Source organism: Molothrus aeneus, chromosome 3, assembly GCF_037042795.1.
Source record: "Molothrus aeneus isolate 106 chromosome 3, BPBGC_Maene_1.0, whole genome shotgun sequence".
NCBI classification, from domain to species: domain Eukaryota; kingdom Metazoa; phylum Chordata; class Aves; order Passeriformes; family Icteridae; genus Molothrus; species Molothrus aeneus.
The window spans coordinates 31,512,178-31,534,294 of record NC_089648.1 but is presented as its reverse complement, the minus strand read 5'-3'; the positions used below and the strand labels follow the sequence as shown (position 1 = coordinate 31,534,294).

Genomic DNA, 22,117 nt, shown 5'->3' with positions numbered 1-22,117 from the left:
CTCTTTAATCATGGATGATCAACTTCAGTATTACCCTAAAAAGTTACTATTAACATAATAGCCAGAGGAAAGAAGGCATTAAACAAATAACCCGTGATAGAAAATATTTTTATTTCTTTTCTTAGCATGGGGTTTTTTTCGGAAAGATGAAACTTTGTCAGAAAAAGACAGTGAGATCACTCCATAGAATTGCAATAAAGCATTAACCTGGTTTCCCAGTCACCTGGCAAAATTGCAGACAACAGTATTTCAGAGTGTGCTTTTTGCCTACTGTTCTCAGGGTCTCAACCCAAGGCTCATGGGGGTTACTAACAGCATCTAATAAGTACCTCATAAAGATGCTTATGTTTAGATCAGAAAGGACGGAAACAAAAAATGTATAGATGCCTTTTTTTTGCTTAATGAGTATCATGACAACATCAGTTAAAGCAATACAACCCTCAATGAAGACAGAGAATTAAAATCCAAAAAACTAATATTTTTGCAGTTTAAAACTTGTGAATAATGACAGTATAAAATAATGTCTAGGGAAAGAAAACAAGAGAGGGAACACATTTGAGATACCATATATGCCAGTACAAATTGTTACTTGTAAATTCTAGACATGTTCTCATGACAAACTTGACAAAAAGTAGAAAAACACTTATGCAAACATTTACTTCTCCACTGAAAAGAAAAACACTGAAGAATCTATTCCAATTAATGTTCTAACTAATTAAATGACAAAGGTCTCCTTTTCTGTTCTTCCTGATGCAGTTTAATAGCATTTATATGCTGTCAATTCTTGCATCATCCATTTGATCTCTGGAAAGGCAGAGAGGCAGGCAGAATACAAAAGAAACATTAACAAATACTACATGAATACAAAATGCCTAATGCCATTCACACCAGCAAACAGCCAAGGACAATTAAATTATTCATAGACATGAACTGTCCAAGGTAGGAAGAAAGAGAATTAATAAACACACTCTTGAAAAAGAATCACACAAAACACACCTAACCCCATTAGCAACTTTGTTGTTGTTGTCGTTAAACTAGCAGCCAATTTCTGGTACCAGACAAAGAATCAGAAGTCAAGGTCTTTCCAAATAGATTTTTGTTATACCTGGGTAATTAGTTACAATATATTCAACTGCCATATTCCAATTCCTTTAAGGCTGACAGCTTTGAAATGCACACCACAAGTCCAGAAAAGCAAATGCCTCATCAGCATAGAACTGCTGGAGAATGGGATGACCAACATTAGCAAAAAAGGGAAAAGTCTATTAGCCAACATCACAAGCAGGTAAGAGCCCTGGACACCATTTTATTCAACTCATAAGTTCACCACATGGCTCTGTAACTCTTCTCAGCTGTACAAACAGAAGAGGCAAACATTTCACTCCGATGAGATCTATGTACTTTCTTTGGTAATGGTTGGTGTGAATATTCACAGTTGTGTGAAATCCTGTGACTTCTGTGAGCATCTTAATGTTACATACCACCTAACTACCTCTAAGAACATCTGTCCTCTTCCACCAAATGATTAAAAGAGGTCTTTACCTATGGAAAATTAGCTGGGCAAAGTCCCATTCCACATCACCAGCAAATATTCAACATTTTTACTGAAAGCCGGCAAGACATACAGAAATAGCCCGAGGGCAAAGGCTAAAACAGCAAGAAGCTAAGGGCTCCAATAATGAAGCAACAATTTAAGAGAGCTACAGCAGCAGGGTGGAGCAGATAGCAGGAGACAGCCATCAACACCACAGCAGGGTGGTGGGACAGGACATCCATCCTCACCTCAGCTGCACCCAAACTCCCTGTCAGATTTCTGCACCTCACCATGAAGGCAAACTCTGGCTAAGGTGCTTGTTAGTGTAATCCAGTAGCTAAGTTTTGTGTAAGTGCTTAGTCCTTCTGGCCTGACATAGCAGCTGCTGCTGCATCAGAAGTTATCATTTTATATCCTTGCAGATAAATTCACAGCAGCTTAGAGCCCTGAAGCTTGACGTATTGGCTGGAATTAAGAAGAGGGGGGAACTTATCGGGATCTTTATGTGCTGGGAATATATGCTAGCTACAAAAAAATTGCCTTTTTTTTTCTAGGTTGGCCAGAAATTCTGCCCTGATCTCAAGAGACCTTTCCATCAAAGCTTAAATTACCAGAGTTTCAATGATAAGTTTTCCTAGAAAATCACCTCAAAGACAGAAAAAATTAAAAAACATCTGTGTTGAAGAAAGGCAAAAAGCAAGTCTGATTCTTGTAATGAATCAGTGATGTCCAGTGATAACTGGAAACAAGGAAAAGATGAGGCTTTCCTTCAGTGCAAAATAGATTTGAAAACTATCTCACTGCCTTTTGAAGACAGTAATTATGACTCGTCAAAAAAGGAAAACAATCCAAGCTTTTCCCTTTTCCAGCCCCCACAACCTCTACTAAAACAGCCACAAACAAAATAAATCAACAAAAACTAAACCATGCTTATTATTTCCCTTTAATTATACGTGTGTCTAGTCAAAAACCAGAACAAATAAAACACATTTCATTTTAGGTTTTTAGATGTAGAAGACCCATCCTTTACCCTGAAAGCCATTTTATCCATTTCAGAAAGCTGTATGTCTAATCCCAGTGAGAGAACACCAGGAGTTCTGCAGCCATTGCTGCAGAAAGTGCAGGAAAAGAAATATATACGCACATACGTACATAAAGAGAGTAAACTCATATAAAAGCTGCACTGAGGCAATGAATCCTATCCTCTCATTTCATATGGAGGTGGGTAAATAATGGCACAACAGAGATTTCATTCATGCAGAGGTCTAGGGTATGCTGGGAAGTCTCAATGTGACAATTTGCTGCAGATGCCTGCTTAGAGGAGCCATTTATCAGTGTCACCCATGCGCATTACTACACACAGCTTCCTCAGCAGCCTGATTCCACACCAGCTTTCCACATAGCACACTCTAGTCCTTGATATTTCAGGCACAGAAATAACCCTTATCTAGGCCTTAGCAGTGTGTGCTTATTGAAACAATTTGTATTACCCAGAGCACATGGGTTTGGAGTAGGAAAGCTACAAAATTTATTTCCTCTGCTGATAAAAAGAACAGCAAATTAAGAGAAGTCACAACAGTTTCCCTCCTGCTCCCTCTCCTCTTTATAGCCCTGTTTAGCTCATTGCTTATAAACAGCTAACACAAGTATTCCCATCAGTAGTGCTGACTCCTGGAGGATACAGGCATCTTGGATGTTTCATCTCTTGTTATACTTAAGTGGAATATTAAACAGGCAAGACAGTAGCAGACCAGGCTAGGAAGAACCAAAGTAACTAGGACTGACAAAGAAGGATGGCAATTTAAAGCACTTCAATCTCTAAAGTGCTTCATTTAGAGCCCTCAGTGCCAGTGCATTCAGCCTTCATGTATACCCCCCCTCACCTTGAGCTGTCCTCTCACACCTCAAGTCTATTCTAGTCTGCTTTTAAAGTATTAACAAGTACTGCTACTTAATATCATGCCTTAGAGTGTCCAGTACAATAATACTACAGAATTAGTAGGCTTAACACGATAAGAATTCAAATTAATCTGGAAATCAAACATTTTTCCCTTCAGAGGCAGGCGCAGGGAAAAGAAAAGAGAGACTGAATTCATTCCTATTGCTGATGCACTAAAACATACATCTTTTATTTGTTATGCTGAGTAAAATTGCTGGTGCAGTGAACTGAATTCCTATTTCATACCAAGTCTCAAATTGACATTATGGAACATAGATGTCTTTGTGACTGGTAAAAAGAGAAATAAATCAATTAGATGTAAGAAAGTAAAGCAAGTCACATCTTTAGATCACATGATACACCAGCATCTTAGCCTTTGGATAAAAAATAACTTCAGAATGAAAAATACCAAAGTGCATTAAACCAAAGACAACCTTGAGTCAATGCTTTCTACTCTTCTAGCTGCTTGCTAGTTTCTATTTTAAGAAAGAGAGACAAACTGAGAGACAATAAATTTTAGTGATAGCTTTTTTAAGGAAGAACAGAACACAACCTCCATGTGCATAATTTCTGCAAGACTTTAAAGTGAGCTCAGGCTTTTACAGAACACTGGTTTTTTTACCCATTCCTCCTTGCTTCCCCAGCATGCCACCTGTCCCATGCAAGCACTGTTGCTTTGCTGCCTGGACCAACTTCATTCCCCACTTCATTTCCACCTCCACACCTTGTATTCTTCCTCTCATATTTCTCCTTGAGCCCTTTTTATACTCACAGCTGCTCATGTCTTTTAGGACACCAAAATGTATTGGGCAACCTACCTTAAGTGCCTATCCCACTCCTTGCAACTTTGAAAATTGTTAACAATTATTGTGAATCCAAACATTGAACAGTTCAACAGTGGGGAAAAAAAAATAAATAACAGGAGAGATGTAATCAAATACCTGTAACAATTAAGCTCTTGTCAAGAGCTTACAAGAAGCAGATCCCAACTGTTCATTTAAAATGAGAAAGCACTTCAATGAGTTGCCTGCCCCATCTTTTATTTCTCACCAAACAGCCTCTTTGCCAGAACACTGAAATCCATGACTTTACAAAGATCAATTCTGTAAAATCTTGCAGAGCCTTATTTTCAAGGTGATGAAGAAGGCTCCCACAAGCCAGTTTCTTCTCTTACCCACCATAATTTCTTTCACCCACCTCTAAATCTAACCCAAAATCCAGAGAATTTTTGTCAAATCCATTATTCAGAAATGGATTTGACACACAGGGGAAAAAAAAAAAAAGGAAGTCTTATTAGGCATACTAAAAGTACAGCTCTGGATTTAGGCTTACCACCCATGCTGCAGAGCTGCTTACAAAGCCATCATTAATGGCCTTCCAGCTACCCATCATTTCCCCATGTTCAGTCTGCCCAGACAGCTAGCTCTTCCTTTCCAACAAATACCATTTTAATTGCATCTCCCACTTGGTTAGCCTCCTCGACCTCCAGTAAAAGCCATCTATGGTCTAACAATCTCTTAAATCATACAGCACATACAATATGCCTTCCTGCTAGGTTCACACATATGCAGGCTTATTGTCAAGAATTTCCATTAGAAATCCAACAGCAGATGAGATGAACTGACAGCTTTAGGGCTAATGAGGAGAGAAAAGCAAGGAGGGAGTAGAAAGGGAGAGGTAAATAGCAAAGAATATGTTTGTGTATTGTAAAATGCCCCTGTCACCAAAGACTTGATTGTGCCTTTCTGGTGCCAGGGCTTCTCCAGTCCCAACACCTCCCTCTGAGCAACAAATGCCAGCCACACAGCCTCAGCCACTGTTAACTCTTCCTGTGGGAATGCTGCCAGCAATCTCAGCATATTGACCCTGGGAATACTAACATGATTTAGAGAACTAGTTAAATTTTAATGATACCATTAGGAAAGAGGAAAACACACGAGCCACACTCCCACTTTGGTGCATTTGGCTGCTGGATAGGATATTAATGTTTTTCTTTGCCCATCACTATTAGATGAGCAGTGAAACAAATAGAGAAATGAAGAGTAATGACTTCTATTCTCACTGTTCAGCACCTGCTTAAAGCCAAGGCTGCCTTATTGCCCACCAGGCAATCTGCTGGAGTCCATCAAGTGGATGGAGTAAAGGGGTAATTCTTTCAGCATTTGGCACTTAACAGGTCAGAGGTTCATCTAGCCAGGAGGCACAGAAAAATAAAACTTTCCCACTGAAATAGTAGCAAATAATCATCCAGACAATCAGTTAGCAGGCAGAAGTCTGCTCTCCTGAATAATTTCAGCATAATAAAGTCTGAGTTTGGCTTTGGTAAGATAGGAGTTTGCCCAGATGACTTACAGGAGCCAGGACAGAAAGATGCTGAGGCCAGTTCTGCCCTGTTTTTAATAATGAGCTCCAAGTAACCACCCCCTTCAGCACTGCAGGACTCTCTCTCCTATCTTCAAGTACACCTGTGATAAAAGAAATGGGAAATTCCCACTAGGACAACACAGAGGCCCACAGAAACTGAGGGTTTGTACTCCTGAATCTTCATTCATCATTATTAGTCAGTTTTGAGGGTGGTAGAGAAAGAGGGAATGAAACATGCACGGCTTGGGGGAAATTAACTCCATCCTGAGGCAGGTCTCCTCAGACAGTTCTGAACAAAGTTAAAATCCCCAAACCACTGTGAAATTTCACTTTTTCTTCAGGAAAAGAAAATATTTACTGTGGTAGATATCAAAGTCTCCTTTCATTTGCTTTTCCCCAAACATTCATGTGAGTAGAATTTTGTTCCAGTGCAAATCCATGGAATAGAGAAGCTGTTGTGAATACTCAGGTGCAAGTAAATGATCATGTCAAGCTATATATGATTTAGGGAGCATAGGGAAATAGAGCAGAGGCTTGCTATTAATAGATCATAAGAAATCCACAGGTCAAAACACATCTATAAGGAACAAATGCATATAAAGCAAGTTCCACTTGAAGGTAATTTGGAAGCCAAAACACAGACTGTATTTCCAATTTAAAATTTTCCTACAGAAAAGGAAGCTAGCTTTCCTAAAGCTAGATAGATGTTTTACATCAGTCATATTGCACTGGATACAGATATCCTACATTCAGCATACACAGTTCCTTTGACACATACCACCAGCAAGAAATTTAAAGTGTTTTTCAGATGTACACTCAATTGGGTTTGGAATACTTTTATTACTTTATTCTAGTAAAAGACATTTGACACTTTTTTCCTAAATCACCAAATCTATTGAATAAGATCATTGACCAGACACTAACAAAGCAGATATTATGAGGCCTGTAAGTTCATTTCTCTTATTTGGAGAGCAATAAAGTAAAAAGACTCAGCCCTTCTTCATTTAATAGGAAGGTATAGCAACTTAAAACACACAATACAAAAATTTTATACTAACAAATGCTTTATCTAGAAGCATCCAGTTCCTTCTGAGGAAAGGCTTTTGTTTTCATGGTGAATTGCAAACCAAGTCCAGCTTAATATCCCATTGGTTTGCTCAGGTCTCCTGAGCATAATTTCCCTGGCAATTTATTATTTTTAAACCCACAAACACTACCACCAAACAGAGTTTCAGACGAAAGCCAAGAAGAGGAAACCAGTCTAAAGTTTCTTCAGAATTAAGTCTTTTCTCCTTCCTCCCAGAAAACAGAAAATGTCCTATACAAAAAATACAAGATCAACCACATACTAGATGATTTAATAATAGATTGAACACAAGATCCTTATGACAATGTGCTGGCTTCAGCTGGGGTAGAGTCAATTTTCTTCCCAGTGGCTGGTGCAGGGCTGTGTTTTGGACAGCATTTTGTGCTGAAGACAAGTGGAGTGATGGTGTTTGTCTTTCCCAGTCACCCTTAGGTGTGATGGGGCCCTGCTCTCCTGGAGATGGCTGCTCACAGGAAGTGGTGAATTAATTCCTTGTTCTGTTTTGCTTGTGTGCATGGCTTTTGCTTTCCCTATTAAACTCTCTTTATCTCAATCCATGAGTTCTCCAGCTTTTACCCTTCCCATTCTCTCCCCAGTCCTGCTGGTGTGGGAGACAGCAAGCAACTGCCTGGGGTTAAACCATGACAGACAATAAAAATAAACACAGTTGAAAACAAAAATAATTTTTAAGTAGTATATCAATGCTGTAAGTAGTTTTTAAGAGCCTTACTAAGCAGTATTATTTTAAATAAAATAAATTGAATTCTGACACCATAGCAATAAATTCAAGCTGCAATTGAACACACCAGTTCCTTAAGACTGGTTCTTTTGAATAGCTGGTACCATATTTTCTTTGACTGTCTCTTTTGTAAAGTAATCCCTGTATTCTGTACTCCAGTTACAATGGAGGCTAGGGCTGGATGCATTGTGCAGCTCTCATCAGTAGCTTTCTCAGAGATCACTGGCTCCTTGCATCTGCTGTTGTAATAGCACATCCAGTCACTCCCTGATCAAAAAGATCTGAGTTTAGAAGGAAGCATTATTGAATGTGTTTGAACTATCTATCATTTTTATAAGAACTAAGGCAGGGAGCAATCACTGTGTATTCACACAGGAGACCTGCAGTGATGCTAACTTATGACCTTCATATGGAGAGGACAAAGGAAAGGCACATGGGAAGCCCACAAGGGGCCAGGATGTCTTAGACCTGCTCTGCTAGAGCAGCATGCCTGCTGCTTTGAAGGTACACAAGTATTCCCTGGTTAGAGCCATATCATACATGGAGCTGTGGCCTAAATTAAATCCTACTGCTTTTCCTGAAGTCCAAATGCCCTCCCTAAGGTCAATTTCATGCAAGTCACTAGACTGACAAGGTTCAGATCCAGACAGAAGAAACAATCATGTTATACTAGGGAAGAATTCCCAGATTCTGGTGTGTCTTGCAGACTGTTTCAGCCTTTGTGACAAGCTCAAAACAGTTCAGTCAATTCTTCCCTGCTCTATGAAGCGTCTTGTGTTGATCTAATTTTACTTAAAGAAACTTCAAACACTCTTATCAAAATATTAAGCTACACTGTAAAATGTTCTGAGCAGGAGAGTGGAGAAAAAAGAAGCATTAGCAGATTCGTATCCTGGTTGTAGATGATACAAGATATTATAACTGTACAAAAAAAATCTGGTCTGTACCAAGTCTGATTATATATCTCAGGTTTCAAAGCCAGAGACAAACAATTCTTAACAGCTTTACTAGGCTCATAGTTATGAGTCTTTTTCATAACTATGAAAAAGAAAAAAAGAACAGAAGCCCAGTTTAATGTAGGAAGATTGCATAAAAAGTAATTGAAAATAAAAATATCAACATAAGTTATTGGGTTCTTCTAAACTTCCTGCTCATAAGATACTACTTTGTATGTTTAGTTTGAATTAAGCAAGCTGTAATTTGTAACAACACCCTGATAAACAATCTTTTCTGCAATTGGGATACTTCTTGAATTGCAGCTTCAACAACAGATACTGGGGCTAGGGATTGTTTATTCAGTGTCAGGAGGGGAAGGTGTACGCCTGTTTTCCTCCATTTTAACAACATCAATGCCTCTCAAGCCACAGATGACACTAGTAAGATGTAAGCTAGCAATTTAACTTAGAACATCTCTCGTGCTTTTGACACGCGGACCTCATGTCACGGAATGCTGCAGTTCTGACTACATCATTATGTAGAGCATGACAGTCAAGTTTATTGTGGTGTTGCAGGTTCAGTGCTTGGAAGCACCCCAATTACACGATGTCAAAGGCTATGTGCTGCTGATGTGGCAAAAGCACCGTGTCTTTCAGCCCTGCAATGTTCTAATAATCTGCTGATGCTGGCATGACTCCCATTACATGCCCATGGCCCACACTGGTAATGTGTTACATTTTTTCAAACACTGTTTGGGGAACTCAGATGGGCAGTCTTTGTTCCTTTTCCTTTTCCAAAACTATACACCAAAGTCCTACACTTATTATGCAAGATTTCTGTGGATGTCACAACACTTATTTCTAAGGAAATGTAAGACTATCTGAAGATACAAGGTGACATCAGTGCAGCATTCAAGGCATGCATAAAACACCTTGAAGACATTTTACCCATCCAGCCTGAAGAGGCCAATTAAAGACTCAGCATTGACTCTGTATTTCTGAACACAATGTTTTCAGATGCAGAGCCAAGTCTTTGTACGAAAAAAGAAAACAATTCTCCTCCCCAGAGATTTACTTCATCAATACTTGCCTCTTCACCCTCAAGAGCTCTGTGGTCTAAAAGTGTTTTCTTTTCTGATAGGAAACACTATAGTTTCAATTCATGAGATATAACCATAGGCCAGTTTCTAATTTCCAATGCACTTAGTAATGACAAGCCTTTTTCATCCCATAGAGAAAGCTGCAGAGCTAATGGCTTTGACAGCTTCCTAAAAAGCAGTCTTTACCACACAGCATCTTCACCCTTACCTCAAAGACATTTGCAAGCTCAAAAGAAATAGTTATATTGTTTCACATGTTGACACTGCGGATTGCAGCAGCAAGACTTCCAGCTGCTCCTAGAAAAGGGCTTACATTAATTCATCAGCAGCAAAGGCATATCCATTTGCCTCCTCTAGACCTCTGCAAGCAGCTGTAATTCCAGTGCAAGTGAAGTAGCTCGGCTTCCCAACTTGCCAGGAAGCATACAATTGTACGAAGATTCACAGATGAGTTATGCTAAATGTTTGGTATTGTGACCTGTGATGCAACACAAAAGAATGGTTGTTGTTGCCTAAACTTTAATGGAGTTAATCCTCCCAAATGCTGACAAATTACTGCCTCAGGCCGTTTAAAATCACATTTCTAATGCAATAATCCTATCTGCATTACAATGAGTTGGGATGAAATGATTAGGTGCCTGAGATTTTTTTGCACAGTGAATTAAGTCACTATACAGACCGGCCGTGCTTGTTCACAAATTAAAGGTCTGGACAGAAATTAAATTCCATTATTCTGCCACTTGCTAAGCTTTGAGGAAGGGTTTATTACTGTCCTGTCTCTACTGCGAATGTTTCTAAAGTAGCTATTTTTCATTATATCAGCTTCAGGGCTTTCTTCATTATTAATAATTATGAGTCAAGTCTTTGACCACTGAATGAGAAGACTAATTCAACAATACATAAGCAAAAAAATCAGATAGTGCCAGTAAACAGGCAAAAAAAGCAAAATAAACTGTATCTTGAATGCCAGTTCTTTCCTTCCCTCTTGTGCTCAGAGGGATGGAAAAGATTGCTCAGAATTTACCCAATTCTTATCCTCAGAAGCACAGACTTTTTAGGTAAGGGGAGGTCCACCATATAAACCACCTAGCAACATCAGTGCTCATTTATAGTAGACCCTTACTTCCTGACCCAACCACAATATGCTCAGGCAGCAATTTATGTCCGCACACTCAAATTAGCACAGTTTAAAGGCTGTATTCAGGATTTTCGGAACCACATACTAAGAAATTTATAACTGTCAGCTTGTGAGCGTTCTTATTAGCATTCCATGGATTATTAGCACACATTATAATTTGTTGCACATCAATACAGCAACTCTTCAATTGTTAGATGCCTGTGAGGTGTTCATTGAAGATAGGTGATATCACAGGCTTGAATTCAAAGCAAACTGATTTCACAGAAATTTTGATAAATTTGTGAGTATGATGCCATAAATTTCTATGCTAGAACTTTGATGCTCTTCTAAAAATATAGCCTAAGAAAAAGCTTAGCATAAAAAAAAAATCCTGTATTAGTAATTTGAGATAATCTTTATCATCATGCAACATAAACCCCACAAACAACAGGCACCAAAAGCTCCAAGATGCCCTCAGTCACAAACTGCAGTAACTCTACAAACTGCAGTGTAACACTATCAAACACCTGTGCTAGTCAATTCCCACAGGCCTGCTTCGCTTGGGGGTTACAAGAAGATTTCATTCACATAAAATATAACCCCTCCTATGCACGTAATTGCTGAGCATCATTAAGTCACATCTGTACCACAAGAGGAGGAAAAAGAAACAATAAGCTTTTAGCACTATTCTTTTTGCTATTGGCAGGGAACCTGGCATTTTAAATGGCTCAAATAAATTAATGTAACTATAATTATATATTCTTCACCTTTGTGCCTCACAAAAAAAAAAAAAAACCACAAAGTTTCCATCCTGTTGATGTATTGGGAGAGAATGTTTCTATTTAGAATGGAAAGCTAAACACCTCAACACTAACAATGGCCTAGTCAGAAGCAGTTTGCTCTAGCTTAAGTGTGGCTTTTTCTCAATCAAATGAAAAGCTTCAGTACACAGCTTCATGCATAAAGCCTGGTCTGTTTATGAAGCAATTAAGCACACTATTACACTTGACAGATATATACAAACCTTTACATGACTGCACACTGTCAGAAATACCAATGTAGGTTCACATTTGGATAGGTTACTGCAGATTCCAATATCTGCTACTAGATACACATTAAAACACAGATACTCTCATATTCTGCTTGTTCTGCAACACACACTATCCCAGATGATGAGCATTTCTAAATACAGCATAAATGGGAAACAGGTGCTACAGACTGTACTAATAATACCATAGAACTCATAATACCAGGCTGTCTTCAACAGCAACAACAGAAAATATGTCAGGCCTGGCTGACTAAAAGATGACAGACATTTTAAATGCCTCATTTAATAGTTCTAATAAAGGAATATCACCAATTAGCTGTGTCTATGGGCACCAGAGTCTTGAGTTGTAGGATGCTTTGCAAATTCTGAGGGAATACCCAGAATCAGGAATATGATCTGCTCCTTCTTCCACTTGAATTAAGTGGCAGGATCCATTCCACACTCAAAAAGTCCCTATTTCCATAGTAGCAATCAAGAGCAGACCTCACAGGACCCTGAAAAAATGCCAGCTACATTAACACAGTGTGATTAGTCTTGAGTTTCAATCCAAACCAAAGCCAGTTTTCCCTAGACACAAATAAGTTTCCACATTTTTGAGAAACCCTGCCTCAGATTGGACTCCCAGAGTGTTACTATGGCACACACAGAGGCAGCTCACAGGCCCCAACTGAACCAGCAGAGCCCATGCCAGCACCTTGCTTTCCTCAAAGCACACACTGATAAGGCTACCCCATTACACCAGGAAAAACAAATTTTTAGACTACCACAGTATACTCAAACCAAAGAAGTCACTGGCACCAGCCATGACGTTTGCATCCCACATCATCCAGCCCAGAGCCTCACCCTGCTGGGCAGCACCTGCTGAAGGCAAAAATCACAAGCCCAGCAAGTTCTTAGCAGTCACAAGCCGGAAAGGAGGAGAGAAAGAGATGCTTCTGCAAACAGTCACAGCCAGCAGCACCCACCACAGAAAGGAGCTGTGTGCCAGCTCACAACTCAAGAGTACCTCAACAAGACTGAGCCTGCAAGTACCACGAAGCATAGCAAATAGGGCAGAGGGTCACCCAAGCCCATGGAGACCACCTTGCTTGTGCCTCCTCCCTTGCTCCTAAACGCACAGATTGGACAGTACTTCTGTCAGTGGCACTCCTAGAGAAGTGGAAGGTTTGGAAAGGAGGCATAAAAAGCAAAAAAGAACATGGATAAGGAGGCTGAAAGGCTATTGATACAAATAAAGATTGGTCTGTACAACACCACCAGCTAAACTAAGTGAACAGCAGAACAAATAGTAGCAAAAACACAAGGGTAATCTCTCAGGAAGGCTAGGATGGTGAATGTCAATCACTACTGCAGTAAAGGAACTCTCTGTAAACACTTATGTGACTAAAATCAGTCAATTTCTATTTAACACCATGCCTTGATGTTGGTTTCATGCTCCCCTCCACCCCTAATCTCAGTTATTCTGATGGCTCCCTTATCTGTATCAGTAATTTCCCACCTGTACCCACAGCTGGTAATTACTGTCAAATCTCATAGTCTGAAATTTGACAAGATTTTGGTAAAGGGCCACTTTAAAGTGAATCAACCATGTATTAATGGTTAAATTTACTATTAATTTTGGTGGATCCACCTTTCCCTGTTCATGAATAATTCAGTTAAGTCAGCTCTTGAGACAAGGTAACAACCAGCCCTTGAGTCTTTTGTTCATGAGAACACCAACTCCCTCTCAAAGAGCACATAAATAAATCATGGAGAGTACAACACAACAGCAATACCAGGGACCCTCTCCCAGCAGTCGGCTCTTTTCCATGATACCTCTTTATTGTAACCACTAATGAAAACTCTTTGAAGTGGAAGAGTAAATATTATCATTTGATAGTACCTGGACCCAACAAGGCAAACAAAATTGCATTGTACTACATTCCAGGAGCTGCAGAACCATTCACAATACAACACTCACAGGGTTGCTATGGAGGAACCCAATGCTTACTATTTTAGTAGCATGAGGTCAGCCAAGGGCTGCTGGTCACTCGTTTAGAGCTGTTAGCCTTAATCTTATACGCACAACAAAAAGGGAAACAAAAACAGTGCCAAACAAAACAAAACCAAGGAATTTCAGAGTATGCCTTTGGAGGTACCAAACACCCCAAGAGAGGCAGAAAGCAGGTTTCCAACTGTATTCAGGATGAGTGAGCTCTTAAAACGTGAAACCAAATGTCAGCAATGCTTACATCCTCTTTCAGCACAGGATTTTTCAACCCAAGGTTCAGAGTCCCGCAGCTTCAAGTATTTTCAAGTCTTACTGGGAATAAAAAAAAGCTGGCACTTCCCCATAAGAGAAACATCACCAAGTTATCCTTCTGCCTAAAGACACCTGGGAGAACTGGGTTCAATGCCATGGTCTGCCACAGCCTCACTGAGTGACCTTTGGGCTCACACAGCATTTCAATGCCTCATGTGAACCCAGAGTTACAGAAGGGTTTCTCCCTCAATGGAGGCAGAAACCACTGGCATCACATACGTACACACCTCACTACTGAGTTGGCTGCCAAGTCTAAGGACGATTTGTAAATCCGTCCTGTAGGAATCAAAGATAGCAAAAGGGCGAGGGACCAGTAACTCCGATGTAATATTCCCACCGCCAAAAAAAAAAAAAAAAAAAAAATTAAAACAGCGCTCAGGAAATAGCACAGAATCACTGTCAATACAATGAAAAACGGGAGAAAAGAAGCACGCTGGAAGGACTATCACAGATGCTCCTGAAGCCAGGCAGCCCTCCAGAGACAGGGGCACGCTGCTCCACATGAAGCAGAAGGAGGGGATGGAAAAAGGGAACAAGATCAAGAAGGGGAAGAACACAAATAAACGGCAAAGCGCTCGGCGGTGACACCGGCAGAGGGGAGCCCAGGTGGCGGACATCCCCGGCGGCTGCCAGGGACCGCTCCGGGCCCAGGGCCCCCCCGCCTCCCCCGGAGCCGCGCTCACCTTGCTGCTGACGGGCCCGGGGATGAGGAGCTTCAGCGCCTGCCTCTTCAGCTCCGCCAGGCGGGCGTTGCAGTGCTCGCACCAGACGCCGCGGTCCGAGCCCGGCGAGGAGCCGCCGCCGCTGCCGGAGCCCGGCGAGCCGGTGCCGAAGCCCGGCGAGCCGCCCAGGGAGCCGGGGGAGCTGGTGCCGATGCCGGGCGAGGCGGGTCCCGGCGAGCCGGTGAAGGAGCCCGGCGAAGAGGTGCCGGAGCCGGGAGACGGGGTGCCGGAGGAGCCCAGGGCAGAGCCAGCTCCCTCCGGCGCCGGGCGGCCACCCGCCCGGGACTCCTCGTACGCCTTCCGGTACCAGCTCTCGGGGGAGAAGGGGGCGGCGGGCTTGGTGGGGGAGCAGGGGTCGGTCACCTGGAGCGGGAGAAGGAGCAGCGGGTCAGGCAGGGAGGCCCGGCGGCGCCGGCAAGTTTCGCTCGGACGCTCCGCGCCCGCGGTGGCCCCCGCGCCGCGCCCGCCCCCGCCCCGCACCGCGGAAGTTGAACGGGGCCGGGGCACGACCGCCGGCAGCCGCCGGGAGGGAAGCGCGGGAGCCCCGGCACTGTGACGACCACCGCTCCGAGCCGCCCCGGCGCCGACAACTTACCCCATATTTTCTGCTCCGCGCCGTGACCGCAATCCTCTCCTTATTTCCAGCCACTGAATTCATGGTGGCTTCGCTGGGCGGCGGGAGAATTTCCTACAGGTTTCCCAGTCCGCATCCGAAGGGAATAGCCGGTCCCGGGAAGTCCCCCGCGGAGCGGGCGGGCTTGCTCCCTCCGCCGCCTCCGACGGGATCGCTCAGCCCCAAAACACCCGTCAGTTCTCGGGAAAACGCTTGGGGCTGGGGTTCTCTCCCGGTCGGTTTTTCTTCATTGTCTCCCCTTTCATTCCCTTACAACCCTTGTTTTCACAAAAACAGCAACATCCAAATCAGGAGCGGTCCCCCCCGATAGGCAGCACAGCTCTCATCCGCAAGTGAGGTGAAGCATCCAAGGTAGCTTGGGAAGGCGAAAGAAGGAGCGAGAGCCGCGCTCCCCTCAAACAGAGGCGCCTTCTGCCTCCGCTACAGCGGCAACTTGTTCCCTTCACCAAGGTTTGTAACTGAGTTAGAAGAAATCCTCCAAAAATATCGGGATCCAGGCTCTGGGAGGAGCCTCCGCGCCCCTTGCAGCCAATATCCTCCTGCCCATTTGTGCCTGACAGTTTTGGAAGGGAGGGAAGGAAAGAGCCGGGCTGCGGAGCCCCGTGCGCTCCCCGGTCAGCGGCGGAGCTGCAAGGCTGGCGGCGCCGGAGGCTGCCAGCAGAGTGCCAGAGCCTCACCGCTGCTCTGCGCGATGCCTCGGCTGCCGGGAGGGTCCATTTTATTTTGCAGTATTTCTTGATTGACGTCTGTGATTTCCCCCCCGTTCTTGAAAAGGGCGGGTGGGTGCGGGGAGGGGGGAGAACCTTGTTGCTTCCACCGCAGTTATTGGTTAGTTGCCTCTATTCAGGCTTTAATGAACGTGATTTCACAAGTGTTCCCAATCCTCCCTAAATAACTAGGAAAGAAGAGCAAGCTGTATTTATGACAGTCACTGGCATCTCTTTTCCATGTTGTAATATTACGTGTATTAATTTAACTTGCAGTCAAGGGAATAATAAATTGATCTCTTAACAATGAAATTCTACAGACTTGTGTCCCTGTTAATCTTTCCTTTCTAATTACGATTTCCATTTGCTGATCATGTGTATCTGTTACATATCCCTTTTTATTTCAAATCCTGTAGATAGAAAAATCATTTCTAATAAATCTTCCCCCTCAAAACGAGTTGGTAATTTTCTCAGAAATGGAGGCAATAAAAAGCTAAATGCCAGATCCCCTGATAGGATCATAACATGGATAGATTGATGCAACTGAGAGGGCAGAACACACAGGGGACTTGCATCCACCTTTCCAACCTTCTATTGTGACTTCCATATAAATGCATCCTTGCAGCATCCCTATTGTACCTGGGCCACAACAGCCATGAGAAAACAAAACCAGCCTGCTGAATCGCTGAGCAAGGAATCTCCCATTGCTTGCATGTCTTTACAGATACTCTACCAGTAGCAAAGATGTGTAAAACGCTCTGCTGTGTTTTCACTTCGCTATGTTGTCACTCTGAGAGCGGAACGGCCATTCGTGATGTGCTTAGGAAAGCTTTAATCAAAAGCTGACACAAGTGATGCCATCCAAGGTAGCCAGCTGCATCGTTAGTGCCTTGTGCATTTACATAGGTGACCCCAAAAAGCAGAGCTAACGGACAAACAAAGGAGGTGCACCCCAGCTGCTGTTGCATGTGAATGGGTTTCACATAAATCCGCATGCGGAGATCCCGTGGTTTGTTCCGTAGGCAGACGTGAGAGGGATGACAAGGTAAGGCAGGGAAACGCCGTGCGAGCCCGCAGCGTCACAGAGCTGCACAGCCTCCCCTGGCCCCGCGGCGCTCACCGGGGATAGTGCTCACACTGCGGTGTAGGACTGCTCGTTCTCTGGCCTCAGTCCCGGTGCCCAGGTGGCAGACTTCCTTCGTTTTTCGGCAGACCTTGAATTCCCCAGCTCTGCCTGCCTAACCACGTCCGCTGCCGGGGACCGTGGCCCCGGGCGCAGCACCCGCGGGCAGGGGCGCGCCGGGCCCGGGCGGGACCGGGACGCCGAGCTCTGCCAGCCCCGCGGCCGCCGCTCCCCGCACGGACCCAGGCGGCAGCGGCTGGCGGGGCCGGGCGGGGGGCGGCACCGTCCCGCGGGAGGCGAGGCGGGCTCAGTGACCGCGCCGCTCCCGGCCCCGGCGGCAGGACCTGGGCTCGGGCCGGCGCCGCCCGCCGAGTTCGGAGCCCCCGGCCCGGGGCGGGCGCGGGGCTGAGGCGGCCCCGCGGTGTCGGCGGGCGGCGCGCGCCCTCTGCCGGCAGCGCGCGGGAGGGAGCGGCGGCCGCACCGGGACCGGGACCGGGACCGGGACGGGCGCTGCGCTGGCCCTGCTCCGGAGAACCGCCCCGCCTGCGGCTCCTCCGGGCTGCGCCTCTCCTCAGGCGAAACTCCTCCCACGACTCTTAGAGCCCGGCGGGGTGAGGGCTCCGGCATCGCCCCAAACGAGATGGGCTCGCACTCGCGGCTCCGGTAGGGCGCCTGCCAGCAGCGCGGGTGAAGGGGTGCTGGAGCCGATGGAGTAGCCCAGCAGGACAGAAAGGGATGCCTTCCACATGGCAGGATCTTGAGGACGATGGCTTCTCGGTCCGTAGCTCATGGCTGAGTTTGGTTTGAGGTGGAGAAGTAAGGTCATGTCTGGTGAGAAGGCAGAACACCTCCAGCGAGGAAATGAGGACCTCAGGACATGGTGAAATTGAGTTTTGAGCCTGACGAGTCTCAGTAGCAAATTTGCATTTCTTCATGTCTCACGTTTGTGGGAAATGTTAAGAAGGTGCATTTGGAGAGCACCTCTCACAGCTTGCAGGTTTGTAACTTTGTTGGTCAATAGCTCTGTTGCTGTTGCATCAACTCTCCTTCCTGACAGGTGTCAGTATTTACTGACACTGGTTTTCAAGAAAGACTTTATTGAATTGTGAACAATTTTGGAAGTGAAGGGATATTCCAAATTTTCTAGTTTGATATATTTTGCTGCTGAAATCTTTCCCATTCTTGTTATTTCATGCTAAACCAAGTATGGGACACAATAGTATCACTCCAGCAAGAAGCTCTGCTAAGAACCCTTTCTCTAGGCTAACAACTTTCTCTCTGAGGGGATGGCTTTCTCTCTCTCTCTCTTTAGGCTCTCTAATGTGGAAGTTGGTTTGGTTTCCTCTTACAAAAACCTTACACTCCATATGTCACTAATGAAGGATGATTAGCAGAATCACCAACATGCCAATGGCAGGCAGCTCCACAGCTCTCGAGTTTACAGATTTCTTCTGTCATTGTAGCCAGTAGTCATGGGAATCTGCCTTAACCTTAGTCCCGGTAAATCGTTTATGCTAGCAGTTCAGAAGTTAGACTGATTGTTGTTCTTAATTTGAGACAGAGATGAAAACATGGGGCTCTTCTGACATTTATGAGTAAATGGGCAAGAGCCAAAGCCCTTGGATGCAGGTTTAAGTGTCAGAGGTTCAAGCTAAAGCTGGTCTCAAAGCATTGTGGCTGGATTTTGATCTCAATCTAGGTATGACACATCTGTGGACTGTTATGACCTGTCTTTTAGCAAGTATAAAACCTTCCAGTTTCTCCACCATACTGCAGTGTGTTTGCCATGGTGTACTATTTCTCTGCTGCCTTCAGTAGATTTCTTCTGAGTATTTCTCAGTGTGAGTGCAATTAAATCCGACCTCGAAGTTCAGCTTCATCACTCAAATCTGAGATGCTGGCACAAGCCCAGTTCTATCCACAAACAGCAGTTTATAAAAGCTGGAAATGTTGGCTGCATCAAAGAAGTGCTTTGAGGTATTCACATTTTTAAAAAATTTCAGGATAAAAAAGGTGACAGCAACTGTAACTTGAAAAGTCATAGCTGCCTGCACAGAAGCTTTGTTTCCAGGTTTGGTGCTAATAAGTCTCAGTATTAGGTCTTACTCACAATTTTAAAAAGCTTCCTACGGGAGATTTGAAATGCATGACAGCTCCGATACTTGCTTAAAGCTGCATATTAATGAGCTGGAGTCCATTGGGGGACAGTGAGGAAATTGAAGGCATTTGTAGTAATGCTGACAAAGAATTAATTGTAAAGATAGAAACAGCTAATTATTAAGGGCTACAAATAAAATCACCAGAACTTTCTCAGTTTGACATATTTCATCTCTAAAACCATTCCAGTTCTTGCTTTCTTCCCCTTGCCAAACTATAGGACCTTTTCAATAAAAAGCAAAGTACTTCAAGCACATTAAGTCCCTTTATCCTTTTGTATAGCCCCCACATGAGCAAAGCACACATCACCACAGTCTGAGTATTCTGACAGCTTTATGAATACATGCAGTACAGGAAGAAATCAGCTGGATGGACCAAATTCGTTCTTCTGGTGCTGTAGGTAACGTTCCTTCCATAGTATCTGGGATATACAATATGTCTGTAGGGTGTTTCCCTACCTGCTCTTGACAATTGTTGAGCATGATGTCATGGAGAATGAAGGCTGGGCATTTCCTCTGTATGAGCTCTCTGCTGGGGTGTTTGCTATACCACATTTTCTCAATCAGTCCCAAGATTTACCTTGTGTGTCAGGGTAAAAGTAGACTGACACAGGAAAATAAGTACTTCCCAGTCACTGCTAGAATCCCTAGTTCCAGGTGGTGTAGCATAGACAGGGAACCCTCCAGGCTGTCTTTATTACAGCTTCTGCTTCCTGCTGTTACCAGCAGACCCAAATCAGCCCACGTTGAGTATACCTTTTCCTACAGCAAACAACAGCAGGGTCCTCCTGTGCTCCTGACAGGGCTATGTCTCCCTGTTTGCTTGGTGTAGTCCTTTTGCCTCAGGGCCATTGCACAGATGTTAGCCTCTACTCTCCTTACTCCACTGAGAGCATCCTTGAATATCTCCATAAAATAAAAGGAAGCCACTTGTATTCAAATTCGGACAGAGTCTCATTCTGTTTCAAACCAGCTGTCTTTAAAATTCACCTGTGCTTGATACCAGAAGAAATCTATTTCCCACAAAGGACTGTCTATTTGAATTCACTTTGAATGGAATTTTTTTTCTGTATTTCAAATGTAAAATATTCCATAGATTTTTTAGAAACTGCTGTCATAGTTTCTGCCACACAGCTCTGCCTTCTTCCATAAATCTTTATGTTCTCAGTAAAAATCAATGTCTGCTTATTAATAAAATATTGATGTTTTTCATAAGTAATAAAGGATACCGTGTCATGCACATATATACTCATGGAGCAGGGTTGCATGGAGAAGTTTGCAATCATTTTATGCAGTGGGATGCATTGCCATGACAGGCATGCAGCCAATTTTGGTTAAGTTTATAAATTCAAATACTGAAATTTGACAGAATCCCATTTTCTGTTTCTCAGGCACAATAAGTATTCATTGCAACTCCAGAACTAAAGACAAGACTGAAAAATTGGGAGTACCTATAAATTGCAAAGCACCAAGTCCTAGCAATGCAGATATTACATAGAACAGCAACAGAGCAAAAAATCATTGGAGTAACAACAGCCAGTCACAGTCTCTAATGAAGAAAGATACAGGCTGCTTCTTGTCTAGAAACCTTGCTTGCCTCTATGGGCCTCCTGAATTGCCAGGCATTGGCTCTGGAACGCTGCTAGCAATTTTCACTGAGCACAGAGACATAGTTGAAGATATTAAAGGGCAAAATATTTCTTTTAAATGTTCTTCAAAAAACTTTCTAGCTACCAAGGAAAAACATGTCTTCCAAAAGAATTGCTTTCAGTAAATATCTTTGGGCAGAAAAGGGGAGAAGGTGGTATTAATGGTATTAGAAAAAAATAGCATTAATAGGAGGAATATAGGACAGCACATGCCAAAGTGAGAAAGCAGGTAAAGGAGGGTAGCAAGGGCCAAACCAGCATGTGTGCCTGCTTCACCCTAGGAGCCAGGGACACAGGGCAGATGGTCTGGAAGGGAGTAAGCAGCCACAGCACAGCAAAGTGACCAAGCAGCCCTGAGAAACAAGCAGCAGAGCATTTATATCATCACATTTTTTTGCTGTATCCTTTTTTGTTGCAGGAGTAATTTATAGTAGTGCAGATCAGCTACAGAGCTGGCATCACAGGCACTAGTCTATCATAGTCTTGAATGTGTAAATGCCTTAAATGAAAGATGATATAGAAAGCAGCAGGCATTTCTTTCCTGCCCCTCAGCTCACGTGAGGTGAACTAATTCAACTCAGTGCTCAAGCAACAGAGAATTACATTCGTGATAAGCTGCGTCAGAGGTCTCACCGCAGTATGTTCCTGAGATTTTTATAACAGGAGGCACTCCAGATCTCAGAGCATCTGTTTCATCTGAAACTCTTTTTCAGCTCCTCTTCAAACATTTCATACACTCCTTTTATCCACAGTTTAGGATTAAAAGTGAACCCTAGAGCTTGCAGATTTCCAAAAATTTTATTGTTCCATTTTTCTCTTTGCAGTAGATCATTCCACACTGATTATATTCTTTATGAAGCAACTGCAGAGGGTTGATGACTGGCTTATCGGCCTGCCATTTCCCTCAAAACTCTTTGTTACCTGCCTTGAAAGACACAATTTGGTCCCTGTATCCCTCTCT

General features: G+C 43.5%; 1 protein-coding gene across 1 annotated transcript in view; it reads right to left on the bottom strand.

Moving 5' to 3' along the window:
• Nucleotides 1-15,979, bottom strand: part of KIF26B (kinesin family member 26B) — a 277,322-nt gene extending 261,343 nt beyond the window's left edge. The window contains exons 1-2 of the mRNA XM_066546619.1: nt 15,483-15,979; nt 14,849-15,250 (exon numbers count right to left, since the gene is read on the bottom strand). Coding sequence (XP_066402716.1) covers nt 14,849-15,250; nt 15,483-15,545 — 465 coding nt within the window. The 5' untranslated portion in view covers nt 15,546-15,979. The remainder of the gene's footprint in view (nt 1-14,848; nt 15,251-15,482) is intronic.
• Nucleotides 15,980-22,117: the final 6,138 nt, after the last annotated feature.